This window comes from Mobula hypostoma, chromosome 19 (genome assembly GCF_963921235.1).
Source record: "Mobula hypostoma chromosome 19, sMobHyp1.1, whole genome shotgun sequence".
NCBI classification, from domain to species: Eukaryota; Metazoa; Chordata; class Chondrichthyes; order Myliobatiformes; family Myliobatidae; genus Mobula; species Mobula hypostoma.
In genome coordinates this window covers 25741169-25760953 of record NC_086115.1, presented here as the reverse complement: position 1 = coordinate 25760953, position 19785 = coordinate 25741169, and the positions used below count along the sequence as shown (strand labels likewise).

General features: G+C 40.1%; 1 protein-coding gene across 1 annotated transcript in view; it reads left to right on the top strand.

The window, feature by feature from the left end:
* Window positions 1-19785, top strand: part of cabcoco1 (ciliary associated calcium binding coiled-coil 1) — a 111291-nt gene that overhangs the window by 25685 nt on the left and 65821 nt on the right. Inside the window, exons 2-4 of the mRNA XM_063071162.1 lie at window positions 4025-4131; window positions 17066-17235; window positions 18601-18745. Coding sequence (XP_062927232.1) covers window positions 4025-4131; window positions 17066-17235; window positions 18601-18745 — 422 coding nt within the window. The remainder of the gene's footprint in view (window positions 1-4024; window positions 4132-17065; window positions 17236-18600; window positions 18746-19785) is intronic.

The following is a 19785-nucleotide window of genomic DNA, read 5'->3' as shown; positions in this document are numbered from 1 at the left end:
GATCTTGGCATCAGTTATTCTAACAAAGTATGAATAGAAATAACAAATATAGGCAATTTCAGAAAAAATGGTGCGTGTTAAGGAAATTTCATGTTGTTTTTCGTCACAAACAGGAGAAAATCTGCAGATGCTAGAAATCCAAGCAACACACACAAAATGCTGGAGGAACTCAGCAGGGCCAGGCAGCATCTATGGAAAAAAGTCTAATCGACGTTTCGGGCCAAGACCCTTCGTCAGCAGTGGAGACTTTCCATAAGTGCTATCTGGCCTGTGTGTTGCATGGTGATTTTCAAGATCAGCAGCCTAAAAGTATTCAAGAAGCAAAATCTTTGTTATCCCATGTAGTTGGAAGTTGTTTTCTCAGAGTCAGCTACATGGCATTAATTGCAGGAACCTGGGAACTCTGACCCCAGATGCTTTTTAGACCATTTGTGTAAAAAGGTATCTGGAAGATTATCATAAACGTGTACTGATAATTGTATATAAAATATAATCACAGAGGCATGAGGGAGGAGCTGGGCAAAATTCCTGAAAAGGAGCAATAGCAAGGATGATGACAGAGGAGCAACGGCTGAAATTTCTGGGAGTAATGTAGGATATATATGTCCCAAAGAGGAAGAAGTATTCTAAAGGCAGGATAACACAACTGTGCTGACAAGAGAAGTCAAAGCCAACAACTGAGCAAAAATTAGTGGGAAGTTACAGGATTGGAAAGCATTTAAAAACCAACAGAAGTCAATTAAAAAAAACTATAAAGAGGGAATAGATGGAATATTGGTAAGCTAGCCAATAATATAAAAGGGGATACCAAGAGTTTCTTCAGATATATAAAGTATAAAACAGAAGTAAGAGTAGATATCAGACTACTGGAAAATGATGCAGGAGAAAAAGTATTGGGGGATAAGGAAATGGCAGATGAACTGAATAAGTATTTTGCCTCAAACTTCACTGTGGAAGAAACTAGTAATATGCTAGAAGTCTGAGTGTGTCAGGTGGCAGAAGTGTTTGAAGTTGCCATTACTAGGAAGAAGGCTTTTGGGTAACTGAAGGGTCTGAAGGTAGATAGGTCACCTGGACCAGATGGTATACACCCCAGGGTTCTGAAAGAGATGGCTGAAGAGATTGTGGAGGCATTAGTAATGATCTTTCAAGAATCAATTGATTCTGGTGAAATGGAAGATTACAAATTCCATTCATCAAGATGGGAGAGAGGCAGGAGAAAATATTATAAACTAGTTAGTCTGACCTTGGTGATTGGGAGGATGTTGGAATCAATAGTTAAGGATGTGGTTTTGCAGTACTTGGAGGCATATGATAAAATAGGCCGTAGTCAGCATGGTTTCCTAAAGGGAAAATCTTGCCTGACAAATCTGTTGGAATTCTTTGTAGAAATAAGAAGCAGGATAGACAAAGGAGAATTAATGGATGTTACTTACTTGGATTTTCAGAAGGCCTTTGATAAGGTGTCACACAAAAGCTTGCTTAACGAGCTCATGGTGTTATAGGAAAGATACTAGCATGGATAGACCATTGGCTGATTGGCAGGAGGCAAAGAGTGGGAATAAAGGGAACCTTTTCTAGTTGGCTGCCAGTGACTAGTAGTGTTCCACAAGGGTCTGTGTTGAGACCTCTGATTTTTGTGTTACATGTCAATGATTTGGATGACAGAATTGATGGCTTTGTGGCCAAGTTTGTAGATGATATGAAGTTAGGTGGAGGGGCAGGTAGTTTTGAGGAAGTAGAAAGGCTACAGGAGGACTTAGGTAGATTAAGAGAATGGGCAAAGAAGTGGCAAATGAATACAGTGCCAGGAAGTGCATTTTGGTGGAGGAAATAAAAGTGGAGACTATTTTCTAAATGGAGAGAAAATTCAAAAATCTTAAATGCAAAGGGACTTGGGAGTCATCGTGCAGGATTCCTTAAAGGTTAACTTGCAGATTGAGTCAATGGTGTGGAAGGCAAAAATGATGTTACATTCATTTTGAGAGGGCTAGAATATAAAACTAAGGATGTAATAGCTTTATAAAGCACTGTTGAGGCCTCACTTGGAGATTAGTGAGCAGTTTTGGGCCCGTTATCTAAGAAAGGATGTGCTGACATTGGAGAGAGTTCAAAGAAGTTCACGAAAATGATTTAGGAATGACTGGAATTCAGAAGAATGAGGGGTCGCCTCATTGAAATCTATCAAATGTTGAAAGACATCAATAGAGTGGATGTGGAGCGGATGTTTCCTGTGGTGGGAGAGTCTAAGACCAAAGGACACAGCCTCAGAATAGAGGGACATCCTTTTAGAACAAAGTTGAGGAAGAATTTCTTTAGCCAGAGTGTGGTGTCTTTGTGGAATTCATTGCCACAGATGGCTGTGGAGGAATAGCCATCGGGTATATTTGAGGCAGAGTATGATAGAGTATGAAGGGATACAGGGAGAAGGCAGGAAGTTGCGGCTGGGAAGGTAAATGGATCAGCCATGATGAAATGGCAGAGCAGACTCAGTGGGCCAAATGGCCTAATTTGGTCCTGTTTCTTATGGTCTTATGGTGTGAAGTCATTCCAGTGGCAAAAAAAAACAAAGTAAATATAGAGAGCAGTCAGGTCCAGGAACAGCAAGAAGGATAACAGAAAGATGGGGGACTAGAATCTATTCCTTTGCCTTCGATTTCTGCAATGAACCATTCATTCGTCTGTGAGTCAATGGTATTTTTTTTGGTTATAGGAATTGTATCCGTGTTTTGGTAATCCTTTGTGTTTTAGAAATCATTTGTAATTTGGAAATCTTATATAAGATAGAAAACCAATGTGAGTTTTAGATGTATTTTGAGAATTTTGTCTGGATGTAAAGTTCAAAAGTTCAAAGTAAATTTTTAATCTAAGTACATGTATGTCACAATATACAACCCTCAGTTTCATTTTCTTGCAGGCATTCTCAATAAATCTTTAGAATAGTAATCAGTACAGAATCAGTGAAAGACTGCACCAACTTGGGCAATCAATCAGTGTGTGAAAGACAACAAACTGAGCAAATACAAAAAGAAAGAAATAGTAATAAATAAATAAGCATAAATATTGAGAACGTGAGATGAAGAGTCCTTGAAAGTGAGTCCATTGGTTGTGGGAACATTTCAATGATGGGGCAAGTGAAGATGAGTAAAATTATCCCCTTTGGTTCAAATGCCTGATGGTTAAGGGGTAATAACTGTTCCTGAACCTCATATGTGAGTCATGAGGCTTCTGTACTTCCTTCTTGATGTCAGCAGCAAGAAGAGAGCATGTCCTAGGTACCAGGGGTTCCTGATGATGGATAATACTTTCCTACAACAGCATTTCATGTAGATATACTCAAAGATAGGGAGGGTGTTACCCATGATGGACTGGGCCATATATCCTTTTTTTGTAGGATTTTCTGTTCAACAAATGCATTGATGTTTCTATGCCAGCTGTGATGCAGTCAGTCAATGTACTCTCCACTACACATCTATAGAAGTTTGTCAAAGTATTAGATTTCATGCCGAATCTTTGCAAACTCCTGAGGAGTGTGTCACTAAATATAAATGAACTGTGTTTAGGTTAGTTTGTTAGCTGGTGAGGGTACCCATAACTATCTATAACTGGGTAGGGCTTAAGATCATTGTTTGAGTTTAGAACTTCACAGTCAGCAAACCTAATACTATTACAGCCACACCGGCATTAACTGTGTAGAAGAAATGGTGACATTCAGGTTCTACATTAAACCTGTTAAGTTTCATATGGCAGTAAAATCATCATAGTTATGAACTGATAAGAGTTTTTATTGTGATAAAAAGAATTATGAACTTAGCTGCATTATCCCTGTAGTCAGATAATTTGTTGATTTGCTGTAGAGTTACATATAGGCACATTTTTCATGAAACAAAGGCTAAGTTCTACAAATAAAACATAATGAACATCTGATGTTGACTTCATATTCATATATGTATAGCACCAATAAATCCACATTATAGTGATTCATTGTGATTTACTGAAAATTATGTTTCTGTTTATTAAATAGATTGAAGAGGTCACTGTGAGGGAAAAAGAAAACCCACTGGCCTGGAAATTTATCTCCTTTCCCGAGATGTCTGAACTTGCACGATTAAAAGTGGATTTAGTTGAGAAGTAAGTAGTAAAGACCACTTTAAACTCTTCAAAAACATGTTCAATTATATCTTCTCTTTGTAAATGCTACTTAAAGAATAAATGTTTTGGAAGGTTTGGGAATGGAATATTTAGGGTAGCGCTATATAGCCAGCAAGGACTACAGAATGGAGATTCCCAATCATCAGTGTTTGGATGGCCATTTTCATTCTCCAGTTCTTTGCAGATACCATGTTGGTGCAGAGGAACTACTTGCATGTATAGTGATGTCATGTGGTGTATAATGTTAGATTAACTTCACACGCACAAGAATCTACCACTAAAAAACAGCATAAAGATCACATGAAATATAAAGCAGGTCTTAACTACATTTGAGAAGTTGACTTTGAGTCACTTGCCATTTTTAGACCATAAGACATAGGAGCAGAATTAGGTCATTTGGCCCATCGAGTCCACTTCACCATTCAATCATGGCTGATCCTTTATTCCCCTCCTCAGCCCCACTCCCAGGCCTTCTCCCCATAACCTTTGATGCCATGTCCAATGAAGACCCTATCAAGTTCTGCCTTAAATACACCCAACGACCTGGCCTCCACAGCTGCCTGTGGAAATAAATTCCACAAACTCACCAGCCCCCGCTAAAGAAATTTTTCCGCATCTGTTTTAAATGGACATCTCTCTATGAGGCTGTGCCCTCTTATCCTAGACTCCCCCACCAAGGAAAACACCCTTTCCACATCTACTCTGTCTAGGCCTTTCAACATTCGAAATGTTTCAATGAGATTTCCCCTCATCCTGAGTTCCAGCGAGTACAGACCCAGAGCTTTCAAACATTCCTCATATGCTAACCCTTTCATTCCTGGAATCATCCTTGTGAATCTCCTCTGAACCCTCTCCAATACCAGCACATCTTTTTTTAGATGAGGAGCCCAACACTGTTCACAGTACTCAAGGCAAGGCCTCGCCAGTGCTTTATAAAGCCTCAGTATCACATCCCTGCTGTTGTATTCTAGACCACTTGAAATGAATGCTACCATTGCATTTGCCTTCTGCACCACCAACTCTACCTGCAATTTAACCTTTAGGGTGTTTTGCACAAGGACTCCCAAGTCCTTTTGCATCTCAGATTTTTAGATTTTCTCTCCATTTACAAAGCAGTCTGCACATTTATTTCTACTACCAGAGTGCATGACCATGCATTTTCCAACATTGTATTTCATTTGCCACTCTCTTGCTCATTCTCCTAATCTGTTAAGTCCTTCTGCAGCCTACCTGTTTCCTCAACACTACCTGCTTCTACACCAATCTTTGTAACATCTGCAAACTTTGCAACAAAGCCATCTATTCCGTCATCTAAATCATTGATATGCAGCATAAAAAGAAGTGGTCCCAACATCGACCCATGTGGATCTCCACTAGTCACTGGCAGCCAAACAGAAGAGGATTCTATTATTCCCATGTACTGCCTCCTATCAATCAGCCAATGCTCTAACCATGTCAGTAACTTTCCTGTAATCCCATGGGCTCTTAACTTGGTAAGCAGCCTCATGTGTGGGACCTCGTCAAAGGCCTTCTGAAAGTCCAAATTTACAACATCCACAGTATCCCCTTAATTTAATGTATGTGTAATCTCCTCAAAGAATTCCAACAGGTTTGTCAGACAAGATTTTCCGTTAAGGAAACCACGCTAACTTTGTCCTATCTTGTCCTGTGTCGCCAAGTACTTCATAACCTCATCCTTAACAATTGACTCTAACATCTTCCCAACCACTGAGGTCAGGCTAACTGGTCTATAATTTCTTTCTTGTTGTCTTCATCCTTTCTTAAAGAGTGGAGTGTTCTTAAAGAGTGGAGTGACGTTTGCAATTTTCCAGTCCTCTGGCACCATGTCAGAATCCAATGATTTTTGTAAGATCATTACTAATGCCTCCACAATCTGTACCACTACCTCTATCAGAATCCTAGGGTGCAGTTCATCTGGTCCAGGTGACTTAGGTATCCTTGGGTCTTTTAGTTTATTGAGCACCTTCTCCCTTGTAATAGTAACTGCACTCAGTTCTCTTCCCTCACACCCTTCAATATCTGACACACTGCTAGAATCGCCTCTGATCTGGGCCGACATTTACATGCCGGGCAGCACCTAATTAATTAGCTTGTTTATTTCGGCTTTTTTCTTAAAGACGTGCTGGGTGCCTCCCGGCTACCGCTGCATTCTCCACGAATCGGTATCTGTCCGCGGCCCAGAGGTTGGGACCACTGGGGTGTCATCTCATCGTCGATCAGGGCAGGCAGGTAATCTTCTTCTATGTCTGCCTGCCTTGATGTCGAAGGTCAAGGTTCGTCGTCAGCTGTGGCTGATGTGGAAGGCTTGAAAAACGACAGTATGCTTGACTGCTTAGCCTTGCACATTTTTCTATCATACAGTTCTTTGTAAACTATCTTGCAAATATGCCCTAAACCGATGTACCTTTTCAAAATTAAAGTTGTATTTTATCATTGCAGTGAAAATCTCACCCAGTTGTTTCACGTTCAGTTCCTGGACGACTTCACTTTCGGTCCATTCGCTACTGTGTTCAGTTTCGATTGTTATCCTTCCCTCTTCATCTATCAGTTTTTGGTCATGGGATGCCAAAACCTCTTCAACATCATCTTCATCAGCTTCCACAAGCCAATCTCACTTTGTCCTTACTTCGTTCACCACGATTGAAACGCTTAATTATGTCTAGTTTTATGCTAAGTGCAACACCCTTACGAGTTCTTTTAGGCTTTTCCGATACCTTAGAACTCATCTTGCAAACGGCTGCTCACAGGCACTTGCTTAAGCAATGCTCGCGAGAATGCCGTTCCAAATCCGGGGAGAGCGGCTGCTGGGGGCGCGTGCTACTTTTTCTCGCGCGCTGCTTTTTACGTAACAGTGAAAACACCTTCTGTTAGCGAAAACAGGGAACTAATGTAGGTCTTTCGTAACAACGAGGTTCCGTAAAGCGAACGTTCGAAAAGCGGCGGACACCTGTATAACACTTTGAGTACTACATTTGCTACCGTTTGTGATTCTACATTCCTAATGCACTGTTACTCACCCTGTTGGCTGCCATTATGTCCTATAATCTGCCTGTCCTTCCTGACAATTTGACTGCACACTATCTTTGCTTTTTTACCATCTGTCATATCCTGAATCCCTTCACCCAGGTTCCCATTCACCTGCCAAATTAGCTTAAACCCTCTCCAACAGCTCTAACAAACCTACCCATGAGAATATTGATTCCCCTCAGATTCAGGTGCAACACATCACTTTTGAACAGGTCATACTTCCCCCAGAAGAGATCCCAATGATCAAAGAACCTGACACTCTGCCCCCTGCACCAGCTTCTCAGCCACACATTAATTTGCCAAATCATCCTGTTTCTACCCTCACCGGCACATAGCACAGGCATCAATCCAGAAATTACTACCTGCTTCTCAGTTTTTTACCTAGCTCTCTCAATTCTCTTTTCAGGATCTCTTTGCTTTTCCTTCCTATGTTATTGGTACTAATATGTACCAAGACATCTATCTGGCTGCTCTCCCTCCCTCTCCGAAATGTTGCGGACACGATCTGAGATGTTCCTGACCCTGGCACCTGGGAGGCAACATACCATTTGGGTGTCCCGTTTGCGTCCACAGAATCTCCTGTCTGTTCCCTGACTAATGAGTCACTTTTCGACACTTTAGAGTTTGTCCAATGGCTTCCACAAACTTATAAGTTAGGCTGCTTTGCTTCATGTGGTAACAAATATGCAATAAATGTTTAAACCATGATTATTAGCCCAAACATTTGATTTGAAGAGTGGATGCAGGAGTGCCTTTATGTGATCAATGTTTATCAATCTATCGTTATGTTTCCATAATCAATGGAATATTATTAGTGGTCTTTGTTAATGGAGAACAATGTTTTCAATAATCTAAGTGAAAAGGGACATTATTTTCCATTTAGGCAAAGACACTGTGTTGGTAGTCCGTTGATTTCGACAAAGACAATTGTGTTTGTGCAGAACGTCTGATGTGTTTGCGGAGGTGACTTAAGAGGTCAATTCTTGAACAACATAGACATTATCAGTGGGAAAAGGGAGTTACCCTGATACTGTAGACACTGCCGTTGCTGCTGCTGCTTTCTTCTTTTGGGCGGTCTCCAGGTTTGCGTGCCACCTATCTTCTAAAGCTCAATTTATACTTCTGCGTCAAATGTACATCGTGGGTACCGCGTACCCTATGCCGTAGGGTGACATGCACCTCCTCAAAAATGTAACTCACGTGCAGACCACAACAACTGTGATTGGTCAGCTTGGTAGCATCGCATTTCCTCCTACGCATTTCTGGTTGCTTTTCTCTGCCACGTCTGTACACTGATGCGAAATAAATGGTTGGAGACGATGAACCAAATTGTCAAATCTACCTGCTGACATTCAAAAATATTTGAAATGCATTTCCTTGTTATGTCTCTCATGAAGAAACTCAACACAGTGACATAGAAACCCCACCGCCAACTAGCATTTTGGCGGTGAATTGCAGAGCGACACAGACACAACTATGCATGCTCGCTATGACATAGGGCTACACAGAAGTATAAATCAGGCCTATGGCGTAGCCCGTACGCACAAGTATAAATCAGCCTTAAGTTGCTGTGAGCAAATTTACCCAAGGCGCGCTATTGTGCTGGTTTAGCACGTGGTCACAGGTGGCCCAGAACTTCACATTGATCTCTTTATCCAAGGAACCATCACAGGAGATGACACTGCTGAGGTATTTAAATTCCTTTCCTACCCCCTGTGTTATGCCTTTGATGGTGATGGAAAGCAGCTCAGCCTTGATTCCAGGAGCAGGCTGTGAAATAAGGCCTCTGTTTTGTCCAGACTGATGGCCTCACCATCAGAATGGACAAAACCATCTCACCATCAGGGCAAGTTCTGTGAGGTGAGATAAAATGATAACTTTGTTGAGAACCTTGTTTAAATGAAAGATGGAATGAAATGGATGGTAGAAGCACATGATTCCATGAACGAGTGCAGCTTAGGTTCACTAGAATTATAGAATATGATATTGGGGACAAGTTTGGAAAACTGGGCTACATTTACTGCAAAGTAAAAGTCTGAGAAAGAACAATAGAAAGTGTTGAAATGATGACGGGGTACTGCTGGGCTAGACTTACCCAGGCATCATCCCTGAAGAAGATGGCAGAGTTTGTCATAGAAACGTTGGTTATAATCGATACCTGTACCTGGCTTGAAGCCCGAGAAGAGTTTATTCGTCAAATACGCCTGGAAAACACCAGATGCTTTTTCATACAGTACATATGTCCCAAGGATTATAGAGTTGTACAGCAAAACCCCTTTGATCCACCATGTACATGCTGACCTTTTAGTCCATGTAGACAAATCCCATTTGTCCACTTTAGAAAAGTATCCTTGTTAAAGTGCCTCTTAAACATGGTGATTGTGTCTGATTCTACAATCTCTTCTGTCATGATACTACTCCATGCATTAAAAAAAATCTTTCAAGACTCCTTCCTTTCTCTGTAAACCTCTTGTTTTTTGACATGCCTACCATGGTCAAAGGATTTGACAATCTACTCATGAAATGAGTAGAATTTTATATACCTCCATCAGGATCCCCCTCGACCTCTTTCACTCTGAAGAAAAAAGACCCAGCTTATCTAACCTCTTCCTATAACTGAAGTTCCCCAATACATGCAAAATCCTGGTGAACGCTTATCTGAGTACAAGCCTGTGTTCAGAAGCTCTGAATTTCCACCCAGTTAAGTGGGTAAAAACAGATCTGTTTGGTTTTACATGTCTTCTCCCACACTGCACTCCTCAATAGTCCCAATAATTGCAGTTAGTCACAAGGGAAGTATATTTGTTATATAAAGATATACAGAGTTCTGTATAAATTAGCTGTATTTGCATCTCAAAGAATTAGCTACAGGATGTGAGCTTTCAGAGCAAGTATTTCCTGAGATAAAAGATTGTTTGAGAAAATCAACAGTAGCTTTTAATTTATTTGTAGTTACATATAACAACATTAGTGCTCTTTAAACTTAGGTCAGGATCTCAAGTATACAGTATCACAAATAAATATAATCTCACATAAAACACTAATTTAGTACTGCAGAATGTAAGCATATATTTTCTTTAAAATCCTGCTAATGTGACATTGTGAGAAACATCTATTAATTGAACTAAATAGAAAAACATCTTTAAAATTCTCTATTGTAATTCAAATTAAGTATACAAAGTTACTTGTATCTCATTTGTTTTCAGAATCTTATACTGGTGTCCCCTGCTTTTCGAACATTCGTTTTACGAAACCTCACTGTTACGAAAGACCTACATTAGTTACCTGTTTTCGATAACAGAAGATGTTTTCACTGTTACGAAGAAAGGCAGTGCGTGAAAAACAAGCCTTGCGCAATAAAAAAGTAGCGTGCACCCCGAGCAGCCGCACTCTTCCGGATTCGGAACGGCATTCTCGCCGGCATTGCTTAAGCACGTGCCTGTGAGCAGCCGTTAGCAAGATGAGTTCTAAGGTATTGGAAAAGCCTAAAAGAGCTCGTAAGGGTGTTACACTTAGCGTAAAACTAGACATAATTAAGCGTTTCGATCGTCGTGAACGAAATAAGGACAAAGTGAGTTTGGCTTGTGGAAGCTGACAAAGATGATATTGAAGAGGTTTTGGCATCCCATGACCTAGAACTGATAGATGAAGAGCTGATGCAATTGGAAGAGGAAAGGATAACAATCGAAACCAAATTCAGTACCGAAAGTGAAGTCGTCCAGGAGCTGAACGTGAAGCAACTGCGTGAGATTTTCGCTGTAATGATAAAGTAGGACTTTAATTTTGAAAGGATGCATCAGTTTAGGGCATATTTGCAGGATGGTTTGAGTGCTTACAAAGAACTGTATGATCTAAAAATGCACGAGGCTAAGCAGTCAAGCAAGCCTTCCACATCAGCCACAGCAGACGACAAACCTCAATCTTCGACATCGAGTCGGGCAGTCCTAGGAGAAGATGAGCTGCCTGCCCTAATGGAAACAGATGACGATGAGATGACACCTCAGTGTCCCACCACCCCAAACCCCAGGCCGCAGATAGATACCGATTCGCGGAGAATGAAGCAGTAGCTGGGAGGCACACAGCACATCTTTAAGAAAAAAGCCGAAATAAACAAGCTAATTAATTAGGTGCCACCCGGCATGTAAATGTCAGCCCAGATCAGAGATGATTGCCGATTGTTGTATGTTACTGTTATTTTAGGTTTTATGTGTTATTTGGCATGATTTGGTTTGTTATTTTTGGGTCTGCGAACGCTCACAAAATTTTCCCATATAAATAAATGGTAATTGCTTCTTCGCTTTACGACATTCCAGCTTACAAACCGTTTCATAGGAACGCTCTACCTTCGGATGGCGGGGGAAATCTATATAAGATTTCATGGTGCAAATGGAAATCAGACACAGTTTAGGACAATAAATATCATTTGTAAGTCAATTACTGCAGTCCGGAATTTGGATTGCTTAGTATTGTTTAGCTGCTATTTATTCAAAGATGATTTTTTTTTAACCTCTGAATCAGGATGTATGTGCAGTGATTGTTAAATAAAATTGCTCATTACAAAATTGGACCAGGCACTCCTGGTCACAATTCAAAGGTTTCAAAGGTGCATTTAATCTCTGAGAAATGTATACAATATACAGCCTGGAATGCTTTTTCTTTGCAACCATCCACGAAAACAGAGGAGTGTCCCCAAAGAATGAATGACAGTTAAGTGTTAGAACCCCAAAGTCCCCACCAGCTCCCCTCCCTCCCGCACATAAGTGGCAGCAAGCAACAATCCCCCCCTTCCCCCTCGACAAAAAAAAGGCATTGGCACCCGCTACCGAGCACTCAAGCATGAGCAAAGACGCAGACTTGCAGTTACCCCAAAGACTACTTGTTCACCCGGTATTCGACATACCACAGGCTCTCTCTCTCCCTAACATGCCTGATATTTTGCTGTATTTCTATCCATACAGTCTAATGTTGGAGTTCCAAGCACCACACAAAACTGATCTAGAACAGTTTGAATATAATTAGGAGCATAGCATACTAGTTTGTTGCTTAGCTTACTCCTTCAAGGAACACTTGGCTGTTTAAGCATCTTCGAGACTGACTGTGGGCTGTTCAGGCAACATTCAAGATCCACAGACTGTGTTCATAGTGAGTGCTTCTCCTCCATTTGGATGCCTCGGCTGTGATACCAATGGCGATACTGCATTACTAGATTACAAAGTTAGCCAGCTGGGAGTCTAACAAGAGGGAAAACAATAAGCACATTTATAAAGACTAAACTCTGAGAAAATCTATAGAGATGACACATCCTGTCTGGACCTCTCAGCTGAATAATGGGCCTCAACATGATGCCAGCTGGCGGTTCCCTAAGGAACTGCTAGTTAGCTGCAGTGCTTATGCCAGTATGTTTTGGATATTTATGCCTGCATGCTTCATGGATATCAGGAAAACGCTGGAAATCAGAAGTATGCACATCTGAGTCGAGAGGAGTCTTGAGAGTCACTAAGCCAAGGACACTAGCCTGTCAAAGTGGCCCATACAAAATGATGGAGGAACTCAGCAGGCCAGACAGCATCTATGGAAAGGAGTACAGTCGATATTTGGGGTCGAGACCCTTCAGCATTTTGTGTGTGTTGCTTGGATTTCCAGCATCTGCAGATTTTCTCTTATTTATCAAAGAGGCCCCATTTGTTTATGTTACTCGCCTTCGTTTAGAAACAAAAGCTGGTAATATTTTGTGTATTCCTCTTTATTTGTTTTCGAGTCATAGAATGATACAGTGCAGAACAGGCCCTTCAGCCTATTGAAATGATTCTTGCCATCAAGTCCCCTAATCTTACACTAACCCACTTTATTCTCCTCACATTCCCACCAATTCTCCTCAAATTTTACCACCTACAAATGCACGAGGGGCTCAATTTACAGAGGCCAAATAACTGGCCTGTCCATATGTCTTTGAGATGTGGAAAGAAGCCAGGGTACCTGGATTCAGATTCAAATTTGCATGTGCATGGAGACATAGTGAAAATGTGTCTTTTGCATTAACAACCAACACACCCATGGATGTGTAAAGGGGGTCATGGACGAACATGCAATGGAATGGGGATAGGAATTGAAATGGTTGGCCACCGGGAAATTGCGCTTTTTGTGTTTGGAGCTGAGGTGCTCGACAAAGCAGTCTCCTGATCTACGTCAGGTCTCATCAGTGTAGAGGAGACTGTACCGGGAGTAATGGATACAGCGGATGACTCAACAGATTAATATGTGAATTGTTGCCTCACCTGGAAACAAGGGTTTGGGGGTGAGAGAGAAAATTAACGGACAGGTGTGGCACTTCTGCCACTTTCAGGGATAACTGCTGGGAGGGATGAATGGACAGGGGAATCACAGAGTGTAAAGTGCCGCACCAGAATGACAGATGTGGTTTGATATCTTAGTGGTATATCAAAATGCCTCCTGGGTGTCTGTTTCTGGCTACTAGAAGGCTGGTTCCTTTCCTTTTGAGTTAATACTGGTGTCATTTTAATGATCAGAAACAGATTCTGCATATAAAGAAGGGGTCAAACAATTTAGAGCAGATCTCACATTTGTGTCTTTTACTTAGAAGTGACTGTGATAATACTGCAACAGCAGAACAAGCAAGGAGTAAACACATGAAATAATAATCAACTCAGTAGCCACTTTATGAGGTATACCTGCACCTGCTTGTTAATGCAAATATCTCATCAGCCAATCATGTGGCAGAAACTCAATGCATAAAAACATGCAGACATTGTCAAGAAGTTTATTTGTTGTTCAGACCAAAGATTACAATGGGGAAGAAATGTGATATAAGTGACTTTGTGCAATGGTTGATTCTGGGTGCCAGATTTGAGTAACTCAGAAACTGCTGATCTCCTGGAGTTTTTACGTACAACAGTCTCTAAAGTTTACAGAGCAAAAAAAAAAGTCCAGTGAGAAGCAGTTATGTGGGCAAAAATACCTTGTTAATGAGAGAGGTCAGAGGAGAAGGGCCAGACTGGTTCAAACTAACAGGAAGGCAACAGTAACTCAAAGAAACATGCATTATAACAGTGGTGTGTAGAAGAGCATTTCTGAACACATAACACATTGTTCCTTGAAGTGGATGGGCTACCGCAGCAGACCACAAACATACAGTCAGTGGCCAATTTATTAGGTACTGGAAGTTCATATTACTGCTGTGGGCTTTTGACAGACCAAAGGGGATGGCTAGCTGTAGGGCATGGATAAGTGGGTTACTGTTCTGTCTGGGAGTCTAATGAGAGCTTTAATTGATGCCCTTAAAACCCTGCACATGAGGACTGGGTAGGCAATGGTGCAATGATCAGCTGGCATTCAGACACTACACCATTGTCTCAACCTCCAGACCTGGAGCTGCTCTGCTGACAGATCACAAATGACAATGTCTGGTCTGGGCCCTGTTGTCTTCATTCATCTCCTTGGAGTCAGTTATCTGTGCAATGCTGTAGAACTTTGCTTACAATGAGTAGGTGAGTGAGTGGGAGCAGAGTGTGTGGGATATGCATGTTGATACACTTGCAGAAGAGGAATGAGTACCATGTGCTCTGTAGAAGGGAAATATGCTTATGCATGGCATCTCTGATCTACCGAGTGGCATTTAGGGAATACATGAAGAGTGAAAGCTGTGCCTTTTCAAGGAGTAATGCATCAAATATTGCAGGAAGTTCCCAGCTGCCTTCAAAATGAAATATTGAGCACTTGAACGTGTGAGAACAAAACTACATTGTCGTAATATTTTGATTGAATTGAGGTAAATGAAATTTAATACAACACAAGATCATATACTTGGGCATGAAAGGACAGGCCAAGACCAGGGCAAGTGGTGGTCAGTGTATGAATGCAAGGGAATCAACTAACCTTACAGCCGTGTGCAATGTTTAATTTTTCCACCATAATGATCCCTCTGCATCGGTTATTGCAAAAAATGAGCCATGGTGCAAATGTGCAAAACAACGACAAACCTCTCCTTGTCTTTGTTTTAAATAGCAAAACCTACTACAAAAATAAATTAACACATTGTACAGCATGATTCTAGTCCAAAGCACTGGATTTAACATTTTCAAAAAGGAAAGAGATCATGTTTCATTGTACAACAAAATGCCAAGATGCTAACATTTACCATAAAACAAACTAAATCCTGCTTCAGCTTTGAAAGTCTCCCAGTGACCTATGCTTGCATATTTCACATTGATGAGTGACGCATTGTTGTCTCCTGTTACATGAGAATACAGAGGCTAACTGCATGGGAATTTCAAGATTTTATGCGCTAATTGCCGCTTTTTGGACAAGTATGGCCAATAGTAATTACTTAATGAACATCAGCAATACAGATTTCCTGGTTAATAATCAAAACCCTAAAACTAAAGTATAGCAACACCGTGATCACTTTGCATTAAAATAAACTTTGCTTTTTTTGTTCTAATTGTGTTCTTTCTGGTAAAATTGTTTATAATTGACGCTAATGTTTTTCTTGTGAATGCTGCTTATATGATGTTACGTGCCTATGATGCTGCTGCAAGTAAGATTTTCATTGCACCTGTGCATACATGTATTTGTCCATATGACAATTAACCTGACTTTGACTTGATATCATTGCTGTTTGTAGGGGTCTACTACATTCTTTCAGACTCACTGTTGTGTTTCCCTAATTATAACAGGGATCACACTTTAAAAGTATGCACTTGATTAGATGTGAAAATCTTTGGGCTCTAGTGAGGTTGGGAAAGATGCTGTATAACTGCACCTTTACTCTTCAAAATCCAAAGTAAACTTATTACTTTATACTTTATTGTCACCAGACAATTGATACTAGAACGTACAATCATCACGGCGATATTTGATTCTGTGCTTCCTGCTCCCTGGATTACAAATCAATAGTAAATATTAAAAATTTAAATTATAAATCATAAATAGAAAAATGGAAAGTAAGGTAGTGCAAAAAAACCGAGAGGCAGATCTGGATATTTGGAGGGTACGGGCTAGATCTGGGTCAGGATCCGTTCAGCAGTCTTATCACAGTTGGAAAGAAGCTGTTCCCAAATCTGGCCGTACGAGTCTTCAAGCTCCTGAGCCTTCTTCCGGAGGGAAGGGGGACGAATAGTGTAAATACAACAGAATTTATGAAAAACTATAAATAACAAAGACTGACAACAACCAATGTGCAAAAGAAGACAAATCTTTTTTTATTTATTGTGATATAGTGTACAGTTGGCCCTTCGAGCTGGCCCACTCAGCTGGCAATCCCCTGCTTTAACCCTAGCCTGATCGTGGGGCAATTTACAATGACCAATTAACCTACCAACTGGTACATCTGTGGGAGGAAACTGAAGCACCCAGAGGAAACACACACATTCATAGGGAGAACGTATAAACTCCTTACAGACAGTGGTGGGAATTGAACCCCGGTCACTGGTACTGTAAAGCTTTGTGCTAACCACTACCTCTACCATGCAAATAATAACAAAAATTGTAAATAAATGATACTGAGTTGTAGAGTATTTGAAAGTGAGTCTATAGTTTGTGGAATCAGTTCAATGTTGAAGTGAATGAAATTATCCATGTTAGTTCAGGAGTCTGATGGTTAAAGGGTAATAACTGTTCCTGAACCTGGTGGTATCCATGCTTAATTCAGTTCCAGTGAATGGTAATGTAAAGAAAACAATTTCACAGTTGGATTTGCTAACAATATTTTCAGAATGAAATAGCCTTGAAGATTTTATTCACAGTTATTGGATTCCATGGTATTGTATTTTAAAGGCATACAGTATGTTACCCATTAAATTGTTTGAATGGGATTGTAATTTTACTTTTTTCATTCTATTCATTAAAGAGCATTGGCTGAAATTCTGCAACTGGAACAGCACCAGTATTGCATGAAAGAAGGCAGTCTCTTGGATTATTATGTCTCTGGGTTCTGGTGGGCCAAGGAGCAAGACTTCACACTACTTCAAATGTCTGTCTTCATGACTATATTAAATATCATTTTGGAGAACATCAGCAGTAAGTATAATTTTTGATGCCACTTGCATACAGATACCTGATCAATCATAGGTGAATGAAGTAATTTAGCAGAACGTTATTATCATTAAATTGGAAGATGGAATTAGTTGATAGTTGATAGACACTTACTGGAAATTGACTAACAAGCATGCCTAGAACCTTTGTTGTTCATTACATCAGCATGCTATTGTCATTTGTAAATATTTGCCAGATACGTCATAGGAATTGTTTCTGGAAATAATTTTCCTACCAGATGTATTTAGTTTCTTAGAGTTTAGAACAAATAGATTTTTACAAAAATAATATCTTTGGTTGTGCTTTTGCACTGCATAAGTAGAGTTCTATTTTATTTTATTTCAATATGCAGTGCACTTGCAGGCCCCTGTAGCCCAATGAGCCTGTGCCACACAAATACACCCATGTATCCAATTGATCTACTAACCCATCCGTCTTTGGAATGTGCGAGGAAACCAGAGCACCCAGGAGAGATCCACATGTTCCCATGGAGAACATACAAACGTCTTACAGACAGTGGATGAATTGAGCTCAGTTTACTGGTGTAGTAATAGCATAATGTTAACCACTACCCAGCAGCATCTATCTGTAAAAGTAAATGACTCAACCTCATCGTGATCAGTCAGATATGAAGTGCTTTCATCTTCGTGTCATAACACCTACACATTCAGATCTGGAAGTAATTTGGGATAGAGACAAAATAATTAATCATTTGAGGACATAACATTGAAGATTTGAGTTGCAGCGTGAGATATGTTGTATAGAATTTATGCCATATCTGGATTATTACATAACTCTAGATCTGGGAATATTGGAGTCTTTAATTTCCAAGAGTGATTGTGGACTAGCATGCTGGTCAGACTGTAAGTGAGGAAATATTAATGTTGCACGTGCTCAAGGTTCACTTGGTGGGGGTGGGGATGGGGATGGGGTGCGGTGGTGCGTCAGTGGGAACCTACATTCTGGGATAGCTGGGGTACAGGAAGTTTACAAGAAAAAGGGAAGGGAATAACCAAAGAAATATTTTGCTTGTGTGTCTGAACAAATCTCTGGATTGTCATTGGTGAGTAACGATGCATACATTTTTTTATGGGTCTTATCTCCAAAGGCAAAGAAACCTCATAACAGAAGAAAATATTATGATTTCTAAAATGGTTAAATTCACATTAACCTTACAAATTGAAAGTAAAAATTTTGATACAACATGTATACGTATGAAAGATTATTTCTTTAATGGTAGATAAAACAAGTTTTCAAATTTATTTTGTTACTCTGCTTATTGCTTTATAATTTTACACAAATCAGAATATCTTCTGAGGTTCACTCAGTTGGTGTTATGTTTTATTGCAGACAAACACTTGCCATTGCTTGATAATTTAAGAGAGCTCACAAAACTCATGACTGAAGTCAGTCAGTCAAGTTCAGATAAGAGTCGTGGCGTGGAATTCTTCACTGTCGACCAAGCCAAGGCCATTATTGATTACATGAAGATCAGGTACTAGTTCTCTATCTTCCTCAGCATTAGTAGCGCCCAAGTTGTAGTTGTTCAGCCACAGTGAGAGGCTTTTCTTCAAGATCAAAGTCATTTAATCTTTCATATTCGGGGGCATTTTGCATTTTCTTTCTTAGAAATTGGAATAAAGATGAAAAAGATGAACTTTTTCTTGCTTTCCTTAGTTTCCTTATTCTTCTTATGAACCAACTAAACTTAAAATACCTTGGCATGTCTTAAAACATATGGAGCCTAGAAAGAGTTGTTTTGTAGTTACCATGGACATTTATGATGTCATCACAACTGAAGTCATCAGATAATGTAACCTAATTGAAAAATAATATCTTGGGAACCAATCTACTTCTGTGCATAGGAAATCACAGCAAAGTATGATATGCTTTCACAACATATTTTCCTCTTTTAATGTTATTAAATCATTGTTTATTGCTCTGTCTTCAGTGCTCTCCCTTTCTTGTTGTTGACTTATTCACCTTATTCCGCTAATCTGATTCACCTTTGCCCACAAATAGTGATATTCAGTGGAATGAGTTGAAGTGTAACATGGTGGCAAATTTGAAAAGGATGATGAATAGAGGACTGAAGGCATTACATTTGAATGCACACAGTATACAGAATATAGTAGATGATCTTGTAGCGCAGTTAGAGATTGGCAGGTATGACGTTGTGGGTATCACTGAGCCATGGCTGAAAGTAGATCATAGTTGGGGAGCTTAACGGCCAAGGATACACCTGTTATCGAAAGAATAGGCAGGTAGGCAGAGAGGGTGGGGTGGCTCTGTTAGTAGAAAATGAAATCAAATCCTTAGAAAGAGGTGACATAGGATGGGAAGATGTAGAATTCTTGTGGGTAAAATCAAAGAACTACAAGAGTGAAAAGAGCCTGATAGAAGTTATGTACAGGCTCTTGAATAGTAAGCAGGGTGTGAGAAATAAATTTCAATGGGAAATAGAAAAGGCGTGTAATATGGGCAGCGTTACAATGGTCATGGGGAATTTCAGAACGCAAGTATACTTGGAAAAAT